Source organism: Apaloderma vittatum, unplaced genomic scaffold, assembly GCF_000703405.1.
Source record: "Apaloderma vittatum isolate BGI_N311 unplaced genomic scaffold, ASM70340v1 scaffold25377, whole genome shotgun sequence".
Taxonomy (NCBI): domain Eukaryota; kingdom Metazoa; phylum Chordata; class Aves; order Trogoniformes; family Trogonidae; genus Apaloderma; species Apaloderma vittatum.
In genome coordinates this window covers 1-17,828 of record NW_009727115.1, presented here as the reverse complement: position 1 = coordinate 17,828, position 17,828 = coordinate 1, and the positions used below count along the sequence as shown (strand labels likewise).

At 49.1% G+C, this 17,828-nt stretch overlaps 1 protein-coding gene across 1 annotated transcript; it reads right to left on the bottom strand.

The window, feature by feature from the left end:
* Positions 1–478: 478 nt before the first annotated feature.
* Positions 479–13,826, bottom strand: NFAM1 (NFAT activating protein with ITAM motif 1; the record flags this gene model as incomplete). Its single annotated transcript, XM_009873570.1, has 6 exons — positions 479–538; positions 3,461–3,547; positions 7,722–7,832; positions 10,447–10,556; positions 11,347–11,685; positions 13,743–13,826. Coding segments are annotated over 6 exons (791 nt in total), but the record flags the coding sequence as incomplete, so codon positions are not given.
* Positions 13,827–17,828: the final 4,002 nt, after the last annotated feature.

The window sequence follows — 17,828 nt, the reverse complement described above, 5'->3', positions numbered from 1 at the left end:
GCATGAAGGCCTGATGGCCGTGTCAGGAAAGCCGTAGGCACAGGATCAGATGGAAAGCCATAGGCACAGGATCAGATGGACTGCTGTTGGTCAGGATTGGAAGATCAATCCAGCAAGAAGAGAGGCCTCTGGATTGTCCCATCATTTACAGAGGATGGAGTTTTAAGTATTTCAGCCATGCCAGGTAAGAGAAACATGCACATATCCCATCTGCACCACTTCTAATGTTGAAAAAAGCAGCTTTTCTTTTGCATCAAATGGCTTTTCTGCAAAATAGCTTTGCTGCATGGATGCAGATTGAGCCCTGGTGAGATCTGAACAGATGCATTCTGGTGTTAATGAAGGAGCCGGGGGTTCACAAGTCCCTCATGGCTGTGCCCTGAAGTCAAAGTGGATCTCTGCAGAGAACTGGGGATGTAAGAGAGTAGTCCTGCTGTATCAAAAGATGTCTGGTCCACAGAAGATCAGAACTTCCCTGTTAGATATTCTCATACAATGTATCAGTGGATTCTTCTAGAGTTGCTTGCTTCCTAGGTGTCTGCGGAATGATGAAAAGGAGAAAAAAAGAAATGGAGGGAAATTATTCAAAAGATGATGAATTAATTCTTAATAAGCAGGCACTGACGCCTGTTCTTTTAGAAATGGCTATAAGCAATCCGCTGAAATGGAAGCCACCACCATGAGAAATGTTGCTCCACCGGAGACAAATGTGACTAATCCTGCCCAAGGGATAAAGATGCCTCCTTTACTTGTCATTCTTCCCCAAAAAAGCTGTCAGACAGGAAGGGGAGGGAAAATTTGACTTGGTAAAAAAATAAATCACTTTGGATTCTGTGAAGGAGGAATTCCCTGACCTCCTCAATCCTGTTTCTTCAACAGTTGAGTCTATTCCACACGACCGTTCCTTGCGTAGACAAGGTGCTGACAGACTGATATTTTAAGCACTGCGTGGCACAGGCCTGCTGTAAGCAAGGTTACGCAGCAAGTAGCTGAAATGCCACGGGGTGAATGAAGCCCTACCTACACTAGCATTTTCTCTGTTGCTACCAGCAAAGGGAAACATTTTACAAAAGTGCTGAGTGCAGGCACCTCCAAAGCATGCGGGATTAACCCCTTGCTACCCGAGCTGGCTGATAGTCCAGGGCGAAAATGTGCAAATGTCTAATTTCGGGGGCTTTCTGCCCTGCGTCCCTTTACAACTGCCCCTCCACACACAGCATCACGCAGCAAGGACTGGCCCGGACCCTCTGCAGCAGAGTCAGCCGGCGTTCAGCAGTCCACAGGCCAAACCCACTGCCCCACAAGTCTCGCTCTTGGGGAAAAACACCCCGTTATATGCTGGCACAGCCAGCTGGAGGATGAGTATCTCAGAAGGTCACAGCCCAGGATGACTGAGCGGGAAGCTGATCACGGTTCTTGCAACAGCAGTGGAAAGCGCCGTTGAGTTCTCCTGTACAGAGATCATGGGGGCCTGCCATTCACACTTCCTTCTAACCAACACAGGAACTGGAATGGTTACAAACTAGAAACCAGGAGGTTCAGGTTAAACATAAGGAAATAATTCTTTACTGTGAGGGTGACAGAGCACTGGAACAGGCTGCCCAGAGAGGTTGTGGAGTTGCCACCTCTGGAGACTTTCAAAACCTGCCTGGACATGTCCCTGTGTGATCTACTCTAGGTGATCCTGCTCTGGCAGAGGAGTTTCACTAGATGATCTTCAGAGGTCCCTTCCAACCCTAAGCATTCTGCAATTCTGTGATTCTGTGTAACTGAGGATGCTTGGTGGTGTCTGCTCTTGGTGTGAGAGCTCATCCCACCCCCTCTCTTTGCTTTCTGTTCTTTTGTTTCTCCCATCTCTGCTTCAACCTTTACCCCGCCCTGCCTGAGACTACCAGTGCCAGACCCCCTCACACACAGATGTTCCTTTGCTTTTGCTTTGTTGCTTTTCTCCTGCTCTGTTTGACAGACCTGCTGCCCCTAAAGCAGCAGTTGAGTGGTGTGGGCCACACACAAGCAATTCAGCACGGCCCAGAAAGATCCAAAGTAGGGAAAAAGATCCCACACAACCTGCATCTCATCATCCAGGCTGGATTATTTAGAAGGGGACAGCTGACAAAAAGGTATATGGGAGAATACAGAAGACAGGGAAGAGGGATCACAACCTACCATTCTCCCCATCCAGCTAATTCAAAATGCAGCAAGCACACCAAAGCAGGGATGCTGTCTTTTCAGTGCATATGATGCACTGGGCTACAAGACAGCCTGTATTAAACAACCCATCCTTCCCCTCAGTAATCAGACACCTGTCACTGCCTTTGCTACCACTGACCACTGTGGTGCCACAGCAGGAGGCCAGTGGCCTTGGGACCAGACAGCGTGGCAACTAGCTCTTACGCAGAGGAGGCCGCTTGATTCTAGACCACCTTTTCCTAAGAGATGAGAGTTGTGAAAATACCTCAGACAGTGGAAAATACTGTCCTTCACAAAACAGAGAGATGGTGCCAACTGAAGCTGGCACCGTGCTCCATACTGCATAGGCAACCTGGGGAACCCTCCCCAACAGGACATCAGTGGGAGGAAGCAAGAGACATTTTTCACGAACATTTTCCAATGTCAGAATGGTGAAGATATTTTTTAAGCAGATAAGAGATCTGGAGGGGAGAAGAATAATGAAATTCTGAGGACAGGAAGGAAATGTTCTCCAGGATGCCTGATGCAAGTTTTGTACCTATGAAACAGCTGATGACTGACAAAGGCCATTGGTCTGTGTCAGGTGGCCACAACAACTGATCTGCACCTGTATATTCCAAGTTGTAGCTGCTTTCATTGTGAGTGACTTCAGTTCTTTGTCACTAACTCGTAACTCCCAGCCCAGCAAGAATATCTGAGCCCAAAGCATACCCATGCTGCCTTTTCCCAAACCCCAGAGCTGACAGAGACTCTATCAGCCCAGCCTCTGTTCAGACCATCTTAGCTTATGCTACCAAGAAATGGCACTCGGGTGCTTAATGCTGGTGAGTGCAAAGCTGTGTCCAGGGTCTGCCTCAGTGCACAGATTCCTCTATTCCAGAGGAAGTCTCAGATGCCTAAATAATCTGGAAAGGGCAATAATGGGGACCAGCGTCTGGCCAGCTCTCCCTGAACGTCCATCCCGTTCAGTACAAGCAGCGACGCCAAACCCCTCCATGCCTTTCAGCGTACGTCATACGGCAAAGCATCTGCGTGAAACCGGCACTGCCAGAAATGGTAGAACTGCAGGAGCAAAGGTTCCACCGGAAGAGGGAAGACAGGCTACATGTGCAGCCCAGCTGGCGAGTGGATGCCATGTCCCAATTTCCCCTTTCAGTGAGACTAGAGACACACTTACTGCTTGCTAGGGCTGTGGCAACTCTGCAGCTTTGCTTTCCCCATGTGCCCAGTGCATAAGTGAACTTTCCAAGAACTGAGCTGCAGCCCTTACCTTCTCTGGAGGACTCACTCCGGGTGATGGGTTGTTTGTGTTGTTCTCAAGGATGGAGTAGACATCAACTTGCTGCAAATCCAGGCACTGCTCAGGGAAGAGAGAAGAGAGCATGGGTAAAATTACTTACGTTTAAGGTAATTAATTGCCCACTGGGCTGTTCCCCATCCTGTGCCTGACACTTTTTAGGATCTCTTTGCCATCTCCGCTATTTTGAAGTTCCTGACTTGAACCTGGGCAAAATGAAAATCCTTTCCCCCTGAATCTTTACAGTGCAGCTGCATCATCTTCCTTTTTCAGGCTCACAGAGATGGGCTTTGATGTGTAAGGCACTGGAGAACAATGCCAGTGTCCCTGCATTTCTCCATTCCATATTGTCCCAGAATGCAGAATAAAGACCCCTCTGTCACATGAAAGGATATCGTCTGCTGGGAGGACCACAGGTAGCCGGCAGTGCTCTGCGTTGCCCAAGACTATTCAGGTACCTGACACCCACAAGCTCTTGCTCGTGGTTATTCCAAGCACACAATGGTGAAATAAAGGTGAGGCTGAGGTCAAGGGCTTGTCAAAAATGGGAAACCCTACACTGGGGATGATTTTCTATTTATTTTCTGGGGTTTTTTCCAAGCCAGAAATTTCATTTCTTTTCGGAGTGAGCAAAGAGTAATAAAAAAAATCAATACACTGCCAGGCCCTCAAACATATCCGTGGCCCACACAGCTACACAGAGAAACACACACATGCCCTACATGGGTAAGCACCCGCTGGTCCCCCAGGTAATCGTGTCACAGGAGATGCTTGTCAGTTTGAGTGATGTTCCAGATCTGCCTGAAGGATCAAACACAACAATCGGGAGAACTTTTCCATGTGTGTTTCAAGGATGACAGCAGGTTGCCAAGGTGGCTGTTTCTCTGGCAACAGGAAGATGGGAGGAGCTCTGGCCGCAACAGGGGCAGATGGTATTAGTGGAGAGACTGTAAAGGGAGCGAGGAGCCCTGCAACACACTGAGGAGGACGAGCAAAATGAGCAAAACATGGAGGCTTGGTTTTGGGGCTGGCAATCACCTGAACCCCCATCATCTCATCCAGAGCTGCATCCCAACAACCCACTTGCCTACACAGACATTCCCAACAATTCTTATGCGTATATGCACGCACAGAAAATCTCACTTCCCAGTCCTCATTTTCAATCCTCTTTGCGATGCTCACAGTGACGACCTCGTCCCACGTGTTGTGCTCCCAGCAGCCTGGCTCCCTGTCCCCTTGGCAGGACAGGCAGTCTCTTTTGCTGCTCCATTCTGAAGCCGCTCACAAGCCAGGAGGATCCTTTTGGTGTTTAACCACCAAAAAAGATTCCCTCCTTCCACAAGCCCTACTCCCATGGAGGCTGTTGACAATGCTTGTCCTTTGCTGGCCAGTTGGAAAGCTGGTGTCTCCAACCACTATTTGCAAATTAATTACTTTTACTTGGTCACTGGCCACCTGCTACCGTCACAGCGGAGGCACACAGGCCTCTCTCCTCCCTGCTGGCAAATGCCTTCCCATCCCTGAGCAGCCTCCTAGTCTTCCTCGCACCAGGAAAAGCTCCTGTGCTCTGGAACCTGCCTGCACCACAGGAGTTCTGTTTGTTGCTCAGAAAAGCTCGTTTGAAGTGTAAAGCAGATGAAGTGAGTCCCTCTGACTGTTATTTCCAACCTGCTTGTTAGCTAGGCAGCTAAGCTGGAAGACAGAGGAAAACAGAGGTTTAGGTCTGAGCAGTGCAGTGAGGTAGAGCTGCTCCGAGGCTGCAGGAGGACAAAGAGGTCAAGGAACACCTGGCAGTGTAGTGGGAACAAAGCGGGTGCCCAGCGGTGACAGGGGGCATTTAATAAGCGGCACCAGCCAGTTCCAAGCCCTTACTTGGATGACCAGCGCTGCCTCCTGTTGCTCCTGCTCCCGGCTCCAGGCCTGCAAGGACACTGTGTTCCCCTGACCCGGGTTTTTTCCAAACCTCTTGCTTTCCCGCACAGACAGCATATCTGACACATGCTGGCCTCCTGTCCCATCACCTAATCTCTGACCTCCATCTCATCACTTGGAGGTACTTCTCACTTATCCTTCCCTTTTCCTCACCTTTGCTTTCCCCCGATGCTGACCAGATATTTTTGCCCTCTCCATGAATTAAGCACTAAGCATTCAACATCCAATTTAACACCAATGGACTTTCATAACACACCTAATTTCAAACACAGTTTGCAGCCCTGGACTTACACCATGCAGAGTGCCAACAAAATTTAGCAGTGGAGCACGAGAGTCATCTTTCAAAGGAAATAAGGTTTGTCGACTTCGCACAACCCCTCACCTGTCCTGAGGGCCCATCCAACGCTGGGTCTCCATCCCAGGGCTCTCGCCCTCTCTCCCCGGTTAACTTCCCGTTACACCTCAGCTGTGTCTGCCTCGGGAGTTGCTGTTTCACCCCTCAGTGAGTCACCCTGCAGCAGCCGCTCCACCACAAAGAAACCTCCATCCAGTGGGCAGGCTCCTACCCCCCAGCGGGCAGGAGACAGTCCAAGGGTGCTTACAGCTCTGCCGAAGAGGGCCGAGCCGCCTGCCCTGCACACCAGGCTGGCTCCAAGCCCCACACAGCTGGCAGGTGGTTAAGGGGCTTCGGAGGAAAGCCCGGCTGGGCCAGGTCCACCGGGCTCCTGCAAGTCGAGGGGCTCAGCCAGCTCCTGGGACTGCCTGTGCCTAAGGCTGGCTCTGCTGGCTCGCTGTATTAGCCTTAGTGGGGCCTCCTGAACAGAACAACATGATGAAACATGTAATTAAGATGGAGCTAAGGATGCATGACGAGGCCGACTGAGCGAGAAATGGATTTGATTTTTTTTTTTTGGTCTCCTTGCAGAAATCATCCATTTTTGGAAACTACCCGTTCGGATTTTTATAAGCCCAAATTAAAAAGAAATTACTTGATACAAATGGAAAGGTTTATAACCTGCATCCTCCTATACCCAGAGCATTGCTTTTTGCCCAGAATAAACATATCACATGCAATACATAGTGCTTTCTTTTAAACCCTTACTCCAAAAATTAAGGGGCCACAAAACGATGTACAAAGTGGTGCTGCAGAGTGAGAATGAGAAGGGGGCAGGCCTACCCTCTTGTTCATATCTGCCCCCTATCAGGTCTCTCGCCGCCTTGGCAGAGCTTTGCTCCTCTCTGTAGTACATTCTCCAGAGCTTTGCTTTGTTTACTTTAAATGATTAATGCAGCAGAGCTTACAGGTTTTCCTCAGAGAGACTTTTCCAGCCCTCATAGACCTCACAGGCAGAAAGGTTCCTAATATTCAGGGAACATGCTCCTCCACTCACTTTCATTTTATTCCTCCTTGAGCGTCCCACAGATCATGGGGAGAAAAAACCAAACCTTCCCATCTTAGTGGAGCAGCCCTCCCACGGGAGTAAAAGGAGAAGAAGGAATCCAGTTTAAATGGAGCTGGATGGGTTGTAAATGGGATTAAGGGTCATGGTTACTCGATGTAGCTGAGGTCTGTGCCTGACATTTCAGGAGAGCTACTCCAATCCTATTACTTATGACACTGTGGCTACTGGGCTCAAGGAGTGGGAGCAGTCAGAGTTCCCCCGTTTCGGGAATGGAAAAGGAGATCCTGTGTGATGGAAAGGGAAATGCTCCAAAAAAAGACTCCCTTCACTTTCTTCCTGCCCTTTTCCCACAAGAACTAGTCAGCCTGCTTGGGACTGCACTGGTCGGTGACACCAACACTGGTGAATGTGTCACAGCAGGAGCTCTGAATAGCTGGGGTTGTTGCGAGGAGCACTTATCTCTGCCCCTTTCCTGAGCCGCGATCCTCCAGCTGGGAAGGGCATGTCCTTGAGACACTCTACGGTACAAAGTGGGGCTGAGATCCCTTCTTCCTTCTTGACTTGTGCGTACCCTTCCACTTCTACCACCAGGAGCCCTCTCTGGCCCCACACTTGCTGCTCTGTGCTGCCACGCTGCTGGCAGAGGGAAGGCTACTGCCCCGCTGGGCATGAGGCAAGGCTTTGGCACTGAGGACCAGGATGGAGACACGCAACATGCACCATCCTGAGAAGAGCTAAGCAGGGCAAAGCACGGGAGGAAGGTCACCAGTACCACTACAGAGGTGTTACTTATGCTTCACATCATGACACTGGTGGTGTCTGTACCATGGCAGGGCAGGGAAAGGAACGGTTATACCATGATGTGGACAGAAGGGATGGAGGATGATTCTGGTACTCACATCATACACAGGAGGTGGTGGTGGTGGTGGTGGTGGTGGGCTGGCTGAAGGGGGCTGCGTTTCCACCTTCTGTCTCAGGATATTTAGCTGGCTCCTTCTAGGACACAACACCTGCTCAGGACAAGACACCAAATGACACATTTGGATAAACTATCATCTCCCCAAAGACGAAGTGAACACCAGTCTCCTGTCAAAGCCAGCTGCTTGTGTACCCCCTGAGCGCTCCCACAGTAAAGCGTGCTGGCACTCTCTGTGCAACAACACAGGCTGGTCCCTTCCCTCACCACAGGGTAAAACAGAGGGGTCTGATGACTTACACCTGGAGCAGTGGAATGGAGAACTGGGCTCTGTGCATACACAGAAATCACTCCCACCACCGAAACTTGGCTGGATGGAGGGTATAAGTATTTAACAGCACACAACAATGATGCAGGACAGCGAGTAGAGCAGGGCCCTGTTCAAAGCATGCAGAGGAATTTCAGAGAGGCAAAATGCAGTACTTTTGTCATTATTGGGCTGGGAAGCTTTTGCTAATACACGGTCTAGAGAAGAGCACCAGGCAACCATTAATGATGACATATAGTCAGTGATGCACTAATGTGCGAGTCCAGCATGGAATTGAAGGAAGCAGGTCCCTTCCTCTAAAATGTTTCTTGCATCAGATGAGTTCTTCTTGAATACGTTCCATTCATGCACAGATAAGGGTTAGCCCTGCTCGGCAAGAAAGAAAGGAGGCAGAAAAGGCAGAAGGCTTTGCTAAGTATCGCTGTTCTAATTCTGAAAGAAGTGGGATGATTATATTCACATCACATGAAAACGATGAACGGCTTTCCAGTCCATTAGTAACTAAGGAGGATGCTAAATAGCTTCTCTTAAAGACAAACATTTTAAAATCAGCAGGTCTGAGCAAGCTGTGGTGAGAAATATGGGCTGTGTTCTGCGGGAGGGCAAATGTAATGACTGCACAATCTCTTTGGGCCCCAAGGAGAACCCATAAGTCTAAGACTTTCTGGCCCACCTCAAAATTTGCCAGTTGACAAATGCCAATCAACAAAATCATGACAGTGCCTCCATCCTCATCCCCATGGAGATGCTGCCTAAGCAAGCAGAGGTAGGGGCTGGTCTGCAGCCTAGTCACTCTGCCACTTACACTCCTTCCCCCTTTGTCAGAGTGCCTGCAAGGTAGGTCTCAGGAGATTAGCAGGTCTGCAAACTGCTGCTGTTCTGTTTTCAACCTCGTGATCTCTGACTCTGTGTGTGCTGAAGCCTGATGCTCCCTGGAGTCGTACGACTGTACCAGCAGCACAGCCTCCACAAAAAAAATGCATGCAGAGAGTCTGCTCTTGGGGTGGAAGAGAGTAGCCTTAAAGGGTAATATGGGGCATACTCTACCTAGAAAACAACAATCCCCAAATTCTGTTCTAAAAGACATCTTTGTGTTTGTGGGGTTTTTTTAAGCCACCCTTGAGATCTCTGGAAAAATACAGTGGATGATATTTAACACCTGAGGGAGGCAGAACTAGGTGCAATAGGTTTTCCCCAAACAACAGGGATTCCAGTATCATGACTCCAGAGTTTTTTTTCCACAGGGGTCCTGTCTCATCCAGATCTTTCAACTTTACTTTTGGGTTTTCTTCTCCTGCTCTCTACATCCTCTCTTCCCTACTCCTAGTTTCCCCTTTGCCCTCAGCTACTCATCTCAGGTTCCACATCCTTACCCAGCTGGTTTCAGCCTGTGCCACTAGTCTGCTCACTTGAGGGACCCTGTCAGTCCAGTCTTGACACCCTTCACCAAGCACCACTGCTTCCTCGCTCTGGATTCCAGTCCCAGTTTCCCTCCTGAGGCTCCTTCTTACAGCCTTGTAGAATCACTACTGCTGGAAGGTGCCTCTGGAGATTGTCAAGCCCAATCCCCCTCTGCTCAAAGTGAAGTCAACTAAAGCAGGTTGCTCCTTGTCTCTCTCTTTTTTTCCAGTTAGTTGGGACTTCCACACAGGCTTCCTTGGGGTCCTTGTCCTGACTTTCCCCTCTCACTCTGTCTCTTAGCATTCTCTCTGCCAAACACATGCCCAAGGCTCTGATCCCCATCCTCTCAAACTGCAAATTGTTTTCTTCTATGGTGCCCAAGCCATGGCTCAGGAACGCAGTTCCACAGTCTCCCTGCGATGAGGTTGTGCCCTTGAACCCGAGCAGCCCCCATCTTGAATGAGTCAGGTGCTGCCCTCCTCCTGCCACCAGCGCTGCAACAGACGTGCTTGGGTGCTGTCAGACTGGCACTGTGTGGAAAGGCAGCCTCACGGGTGCTTCTTTGGACAACTGAGCTGCTAAATGGACAAGACCCGCGACTGAGCGTGCACGAACTGCAGTCTTCCAAAAATCCTTCACAAGGCTACATCTCTTTGAGTATTCTCAGAGCCAGCATGCTGCTAGCATGACTTCTTGCCCTGTGTCAGATCCCTGCTCTAAAGCAGAGTATGCCAGAGTCAAAATGATTACCAGGATTTCTTTAACGGACAAATCAATGACTTGCTTTGTCCTTCCTGTAATCTTTTTTTTTTTTTCTCAGAAAGACTGAACTTAAAAAAAAGAAAATAAACCCAAGGCAGACACCCAACGTGGAAAATTTCAGCATGGGGACTTCCAATCCAGCCAAGTCAGAAGCAAATGAAATTAATTCCTAGAATGGGTCATGTCAGGTATTGCTTTTTGTTTGGTTATAACTTGCCTTTCTTTTCCACAGAAGCAGAGCTGTTGCGGTGATGCTCAATGCAGCAAGAACAACAGTAAGGGTAATGAGGATTTCCCACCCATAAGAGGTCTCTATGTACCCTGTATCTGTACAAAAGAAAGCAAAAGATTCACAGCGTGAGTGGAAGTTACAATCCTGTTCCATTTTTAACCCTGGGAAAGAGCCTAGAGAGAACTAAAATACAGAAGCAGTGCAGAATATGGTGGCACAGATGCACACACCCTTCAAAGCATAGTCTGACAGAACAGAGAGCAGGGTGCAGCTGAAGAACGACACAAAAGAGATGGGATATAAGCAGCTGCACAACAGGTAGGTTGGAAAGAGATGCTGTAACTACAAGAGCCAAGAAAGGTGGTAGGTAGAGGCTGGTAAAGGTCTTTAGTGGTTGGGGCAGAAAGACAGATAGTGGAAAGCACACAGGCCACACAAACTAGCAGGGTGGGCACCGTAGGCATCCTCTGACCAGCATAGCAAAGCTATTTTGTCACAAGTCTTTGCATTTACACTTTCTAAGAAGTTTTTCATATCATTCAGTAATGCAAATCCAGCCAGTCAGCAGCCTGCACGTCCTTATCACTTTTACATAGCATTCCCCTTACATTGGCATGAAGCTCTCCCTTGTTTTCTAGTCTGCTCATTAACAGAACAACTGACCCCTGTACCTTGTGGAAAAGGGGGAGGGATTATGGTGAGCCCCTGACCTGTTCCAGAGCCCCTAATGGTGAGCGCTTATCCTGTACGTTAACTATTGGGCATCATAAAGTATTATTCCCACCTGAGTTTGAGTAGAGGAAAAGAAGAGCAAAGATCATCTTTTCATAGCCAAATCCAGCTGATTTTTAATTGCCTGGCCTTTATTTCTGGTTGTTCACTTACCTTTAGCAAGGACAAACACTCCATTTCCCTTTTTCTTGACATCACTCCATCTGACCTCACAGTAGTATGTGCCAGTAGAAGAGGTGCTTTTAAGTGGCATGATTACGTGGTCATACGACATGGTAGCCGTCATATTCTCTTTTCCAGAAGGGATGGTTACGGTTTCTGACCTGTTGTAGATGGGTGTTTGGTGGTCCAGTGAATTAATCCAGTAATAGAAGATTGAAAATTTGGTGTATTTTGGCATGTAAGGGAAGATGACTTTACAGGGGATGGATATTCCTTCCCCGAGCAGTGCAACCTGGATCGGAGGTTTCTGCTGGACATCGACATTTCCCCCTGTAAAGATAACAATTTTTAGCAGTCACCTAACAACTCTTTAAGTCAGGAGAAGACTTGCTGCCCCGAAGACTGGATCGCATGGTGAAAATAGGCGCACGTCAGGAAGCGCGCCCGTAGCTCACGGCATCGGCCCTTGTGAGAAACTGAGCGATTCCGAGCACGTGCCCTGTGCGATCTGCCGCATCTCTTCCGTAATTGCCGTGTGATTTGTGATAGCCTGTTGCATTCACAGGCTTCCCCTTTTCCCTCGTGAGTTCCTCCGCACAACACTAGCAAGCAGAAGGACAGGAAATGAAGCAGGAAGTGAACTGATTTTGCAGCGGGGTGAGACTATATTTACAGCAGATGAATAGAAAGCAATATTCCAAGACGAACGCTACCTGGGCATCTTCCAAAGCTCCTCGGGCATCTACGCGTGGCCGTGCGATAACTCTGCGCTGGGGAAGGTGCTGTAGGCAAGCAGGTGTTATCAGTGGGACTGTGTATTTCTGAAGCACGAGTGAGGAAGGAAATTGCATATTCTGTACGAGGACCAGCACCGGGGCCCCAAGAAATAAGACACAGCTTAATCGCTCCAGACTTTTGCGGCTCTAAATGGGCAGCAAAGTGCCAAGACTTGATGGTAGATATGGGAGCTATCTGCAGAAGACTGCAGATCTTAAGTATCTATACACCACTCTCTTAGGCAGAGAGATGGGAGATCAAGCCCTTCATGTGCTTCCTCCTTACACAGACAGGGCTGTTGAAAATGATCTCTCGCTGCAATTCAGTAGCCAGCGATGCTGGTAGTTACCAAGAGAGAACGAATAAGCACAGATGGGGAACCACATCATAGTTCACTCCTTGTTTCATTTAATAAAATAAAAATTTAAAAAGCAAAAAGCGAGTCATGGGCTAGCAAGGACCTCTGTGGCTTCCCAGCCAAATCTGGGTTTAACATCTGGATCTATTTGTTTGGCAGCTGATATAACACCACATATAAAGCAACTTACTTAAGAGGAGGCCCATGCAAACCATCACTGTCTTTAAAAAAGGGAACTGGGAAGTTACACACAAGTCTTCTCACAAAATGAAGGATTCTTTCAGAGACATGAACATAGAAGGGGGGGAGAGAGAAAGCAGGAGATGAGACAGGCTTTTCCGCTCATGATTTTGATGGGATTCCTGGGGTTCTGCATCTACTAACAAGCTCCTAACAAGGTGTTAAAGCTGTCCCAGAGCACAGCCAGGCTCGCTTTCCTGACGCTTTGCACTAACGCTGCACCACAACAGCAGCATCACCTCTGCACGGCAGGACTCGGCGTTGGAAAGGGCAACTCAACCTCAGTGCTGCTGAAGGCCGAGCACTGAGGAAGCACCGTGGGGGGCAATAATGGAGGGAGGACATGGCTCCTGTCAAGAAAGGACTCTTGGGAAGTAACATCTGTTGAGGAAAATCCTCTACAGATGACATAGCGAGGGACAACAGCCTGAGAGTAAGGAAGAGCTTAGGTCACATGGCTAGAAAAGTGTTCTGAGCTGTAAAAGCAACTGAGATACAGTACAGCTTGTTCGTTGTGAGTGCAAAGTCCTGTGCACACGAGATACAATCTTAGAGAAAGACATTAACTGGAAATTCTGCAGACACTGTGGGAGTGATAACCTGAGTCTAGGCCTTATTTTCTAAAATAATTCATCACTCATCCTTCTCCTCATCTCTACCCAGCAGAACACACATGAATATAGTTTCTATACAAGATACGGCTAAGCGGTGCTGTGAAAAAACAGAGGCGAGATCCATCTTCTTACAGTATCCCGGGAGCCATTAGCTTGAGAAGAACATGCCAGGGAAAAAGCCAGACCATTTTATTTAGGTTATCTAACCCTTCTCCCATGTTCCTCCTTTCTTGAGGATTCTCTCTCTCAGCTTTGAAATGCTTAAAAGACAGAAATAGCAGCAGCATGCAAATTCCTAGAGGGGATCTCTGGAAATTAGCAAAAGATAGCAACTGGAAATGCTCTAATATGAACAAACATAAGAGTAAACAAAAGGAATACAAAAACATTTTTTTTACCTCCACACTGAAGCAACCCAAGAAACAGGAAGATGACTTTTAGATTACAGGCCACGACAGGGGTCAAAGGCTGTAGGAAATCAACTAGACACGAAGATCCAAAAGGCAAAAAAGACAGGGGTTTGGTGGATGTTTCCATGCCCAGGCAGCTGGTTGATCCCCTCCTGTTTGCAAAGGGACGGGCAGAATGGACACGCACAAGCTCTTCCTGGCAAATGCGGGCTCTTCTGCTTTTTGGTCAGACTCCTCCCCACACCGGGGTTTATTTCTCCGTACTGTCACGACGCTGTTACATCTACCGGTGAGTTTTCAAAGATTAGGCCGTAAGCTCTTTATGGATGTGATCAAATTCAGGGAAGGATTCAACAAACTCTGGAGTAATGGACAAGCTTAAAAGTGGCACAGTGGGATTTTTTACCATAATTTTGCCAGGGTTTGTTTACGCAGTTGTTTTGGAACTGCTGTTTCTGATTATCTCACTGCATGGACCATCCAGGTTTTGGGACAAGGGCACCTTACTTATCTTAATCAAGTGTCACAGGGTGTGGTTTCAGGACAGAGCAGCACCATCAAATTCCTCCTTTGTGTGAACATGCAAGTGTGGGATCACCTGTTTTGCCTTCAACGCAGAAAAGAAGCCCTCACATCAGCAGCCAGTTCAGAGAAAACTTCCCTCCACAGCCAACTCCTGCACTAGGTCACTTTGGAGGAAGGCACTCCTATTCCAGAAGTCAGAAGAAGCAGACAGCGAATTCACCCCTAATGCCTGGGATGTTTCAGATCCACACAACACAGTCTCTGAATCAGCTTTGCAATGCAGGCAAGCCTTAAGAAATCTATTGTAGGGAATTTTTTTAGAAAAAAAGTTCTTTTTTTTTTTTTTGTGTGGGAGGATCCTACCGCCTATACTCATGAAGACCCTTTGGTATCAATGAAAGCTTGTTTTTAGCTAAGGCATCTGCAATGCAACAGTTGAGCAGCGCCCGATTCGAAAGAACCAAACTCTGATGTCTGAGAGGTCTTCACTTCTCTCTAGGCAGCTTCCTCCTTTCACACTTCTTGTGAGACATTTGCACTGTCCGCAAGAAAGCACTCTCCTGCAATTTCATGGGTGCCCACTCACACAGGGTGCTGTGCTGCGGAAACTGGTGGGGGAGAAAGACCTACGAAGGCAGACGATCCTGTAAAGTGCGCCTCGTCAAAATCCTTGATAAAATCCTCGTTTTATCCCTCCGGAGTTCATAGGAAGGAGGTTTTACTCCAAAGCAACCTTCAGTTTACAGCGTTTTTCCTCCCTTTCAGCCTGGGACAGGTCTGCCGGAGGAAGGGGTCTTGACACAGAGGGTGGCTGCAGCTGCGACCACTGCAGCTCCCTGAGCCTGGGGATGGCTCTGGTACCTTGCTGAGAGCCCTGACAGATGGGGAGAGGAGCAAGTGGCTTTGTGTGGCTCTTTGCGAGCCTGGTGCAGCAGCTGCACTCCTCCAGGGAAGGTTTAGCTCAGATTAGCCAAAACTAACTCCTCTCCCTGAGACACGCTGACGTGAGCTGCATGGGGCTGGTCTCAGCTGAAAATCACTCTTCTTGCGGGTCTTAACACCAAGCAGAGAGGACAATCGAGAGACATAAGATATTTGGGACTCACTTGGTATTTTGGATACTTAGGCACAGATCAGGCAGCTGCAGCTCGGGAGGGGCTGTTGGTTCACAACAGTGCTTGGCAGCATTTCTCTGGCCTGAACAGCATCTCGAGGTAGTTGGGCAGTGAGGGAGAAGGGGGCAGGTGGTCACTATCCTCCTGTGGAAGAACTTTGCTGAACAGCAAGAGCTTCCTTGGCTCTTATACCACGCTCATCCCCATGGTAGCGCAGAGCTTTGCAATTTCCAGCATTGATGTATTTCTAGAGGACAGAACATGCTGCTCTTGTCAGGGATGTGTTTTAACTGTTATCGGCATTTATCTGCTTCAGGAATTCAGAGCGATAAGTGGATTAAGTGCGGTAGGTTTGTAGGGCTGCTGGGTCAATGTCAGCCTTCCGTCCTTTCCCTTCTCTACCTACTACCTATAAACAGCCCTGTTGCCACTCTAAATGCCAAATCCTAGAAATATCGCTGTCTGGAATTAAAAAAAAAACCCAAACCAAAATTTCAAAAGCGATCACACGTAAAACTCAGCTGTAGGATTAGAGGCACGGCCAGGCCAGAAATACAGTCACTGCTGGGATTTGCTATGGTAGAGCTCGCTGAAAAGAAATGGCTTTGAAACGACTACCCAGCAGCTATTAACTGCAAGACAGGATGACATTCTGTTCCTTGGAGCCTAAAGGAAGCCTGAATCTTAAATTCTAATCTTAAATTCTAATTCAATTTGGTCTGGGGATTTGGACTGGGGTTTAACCCTGGAGACATACACAGGAGGAGGAGGAGGAAAAGCTGTGGAATTGTGTGTTTCTATTACCAGCTTGTAGCAGGGCTGAACTGATCCCCCCTGAAACTTAGGTGGAACTAACCAGGATACCTGTACCAAAGGAAATAAATTACAAAGCTCCAAAGAAAGAGATCATTGTATGACCTTCACTCATGCATTATACAGTACACTGCTGCACGTGAGCTGCTCCTGGCAGCGTGATAAGGAGGGAACTGCCTGTCCAGCTGCAGGCCCACCACAGAGCAGACCAGCCCGAATCTGTATGGCTTGGTCCCTCCTCTGATGCAGCGAATGCTCATGTCTTCCTGAGCCTAAATACCGGATCGGGCTAGGTGCTAGCAACAGTTTCTGCTCGTAGCTGCAAAGCAGCCATTCATTTCATTCAAGTGCTGTTAAAAGCCCGCGACAGTGGCCACCAGCATTCCCAACAGTGGGGAAAAGCACTTTGTTCTGGCGCGTGCAAACAACAAGTTTGGGCAAGTGCTGAACCTACCAGAATTGCCTGTTCACGGCTTTGTCCAACATGCGCTCATGAGCAAAGGTGTGCGCGCGCGCACACACACACACACACACACACACAGAGGCATCTATGTGCCCACACACGTCCCCACGCATGCCCCCGCAGCCGCCTCCAGGGAGAGCATTTATTCAAACAAAAAGGCTGCTGCTAGCCAAGGCCGAAAAAGCAGTGCTGCAGAGACCACAACAAAGCCTCTTTATTGCTGAAGCGTTTAACACTGCAACCATCCAAACGAGAAACACCGCTTGGCGCAGAAAGGAGCTGCAGCAGCTCAGTGAGCCTGATTGCAGAGAGTGCTTCAGAGCCTTCCCCAGCGCGGCAAGCGCCGGATTTGCTGCCTTGTCAGAGACCAGCTCAATCCCCCGTCGCTGGAAAGCCAGCCAGCGGCAACTTACGCGCCCCTCCGAGGATTCGCAATCTCTTTGACTCCTCTAACCCCAGACTTGGAGGCGTACAGCTTCCCTCTGTCTGGTGGCAGCTTCCCTCTGGCTGGTGCAAGGAGCGATACGACAGCCAGCACGAGCAGGGCCGAACCTGTGCCAGCATTTTTAGCACCGTTGTGTGTCGAGGGCGTCTCAGCAGGGCTGGATGATGCCGAGGTAAAAAGCTGCCAATGCCCTCGCTATGCTTCTACCCGTTGAACTGCTCTAGGGAAGAGAGCAATCAGCGACTCGAGGGGAAACCAGGGAAAGAAAGGTGTTGAAATTACTGGGGGGAAGGCAAGGGGGCACTCTGTAATTCCCTTTCACCGTCAGAATGAGTCTGCCTCAGAAATCGCCTTGCTCCTGCTCTTTTTTCTGCTCAGTGACTGGAAAGATTCCCAGGGACTAAACTGCCAACACGCACCTGACGGGTTCTGGGGGGCTGACGCAGCGGGGCTGCGCCTCAACCTCACCAGTGCTCCCCACTGCTCCCCTTCGCAGCCCCCCTCTCACAGCCCCTGCAGCAAAGCTGGATTTCGCTCAGGAGGACATCTTCACCTCCTCAGGCTGACACCTTCCAGGAGAACCTCCACCTGGCCGGGCCTGGGGCTGAAGTGGGGCCAGAGCTGCTCTGCTCACAGCCCCGTGGGCCACGTTTGATCCACTCCCGCAAGGGGAAAGGCGGAGCAAAACCAACCCGCACCGGGACGACCGGCGG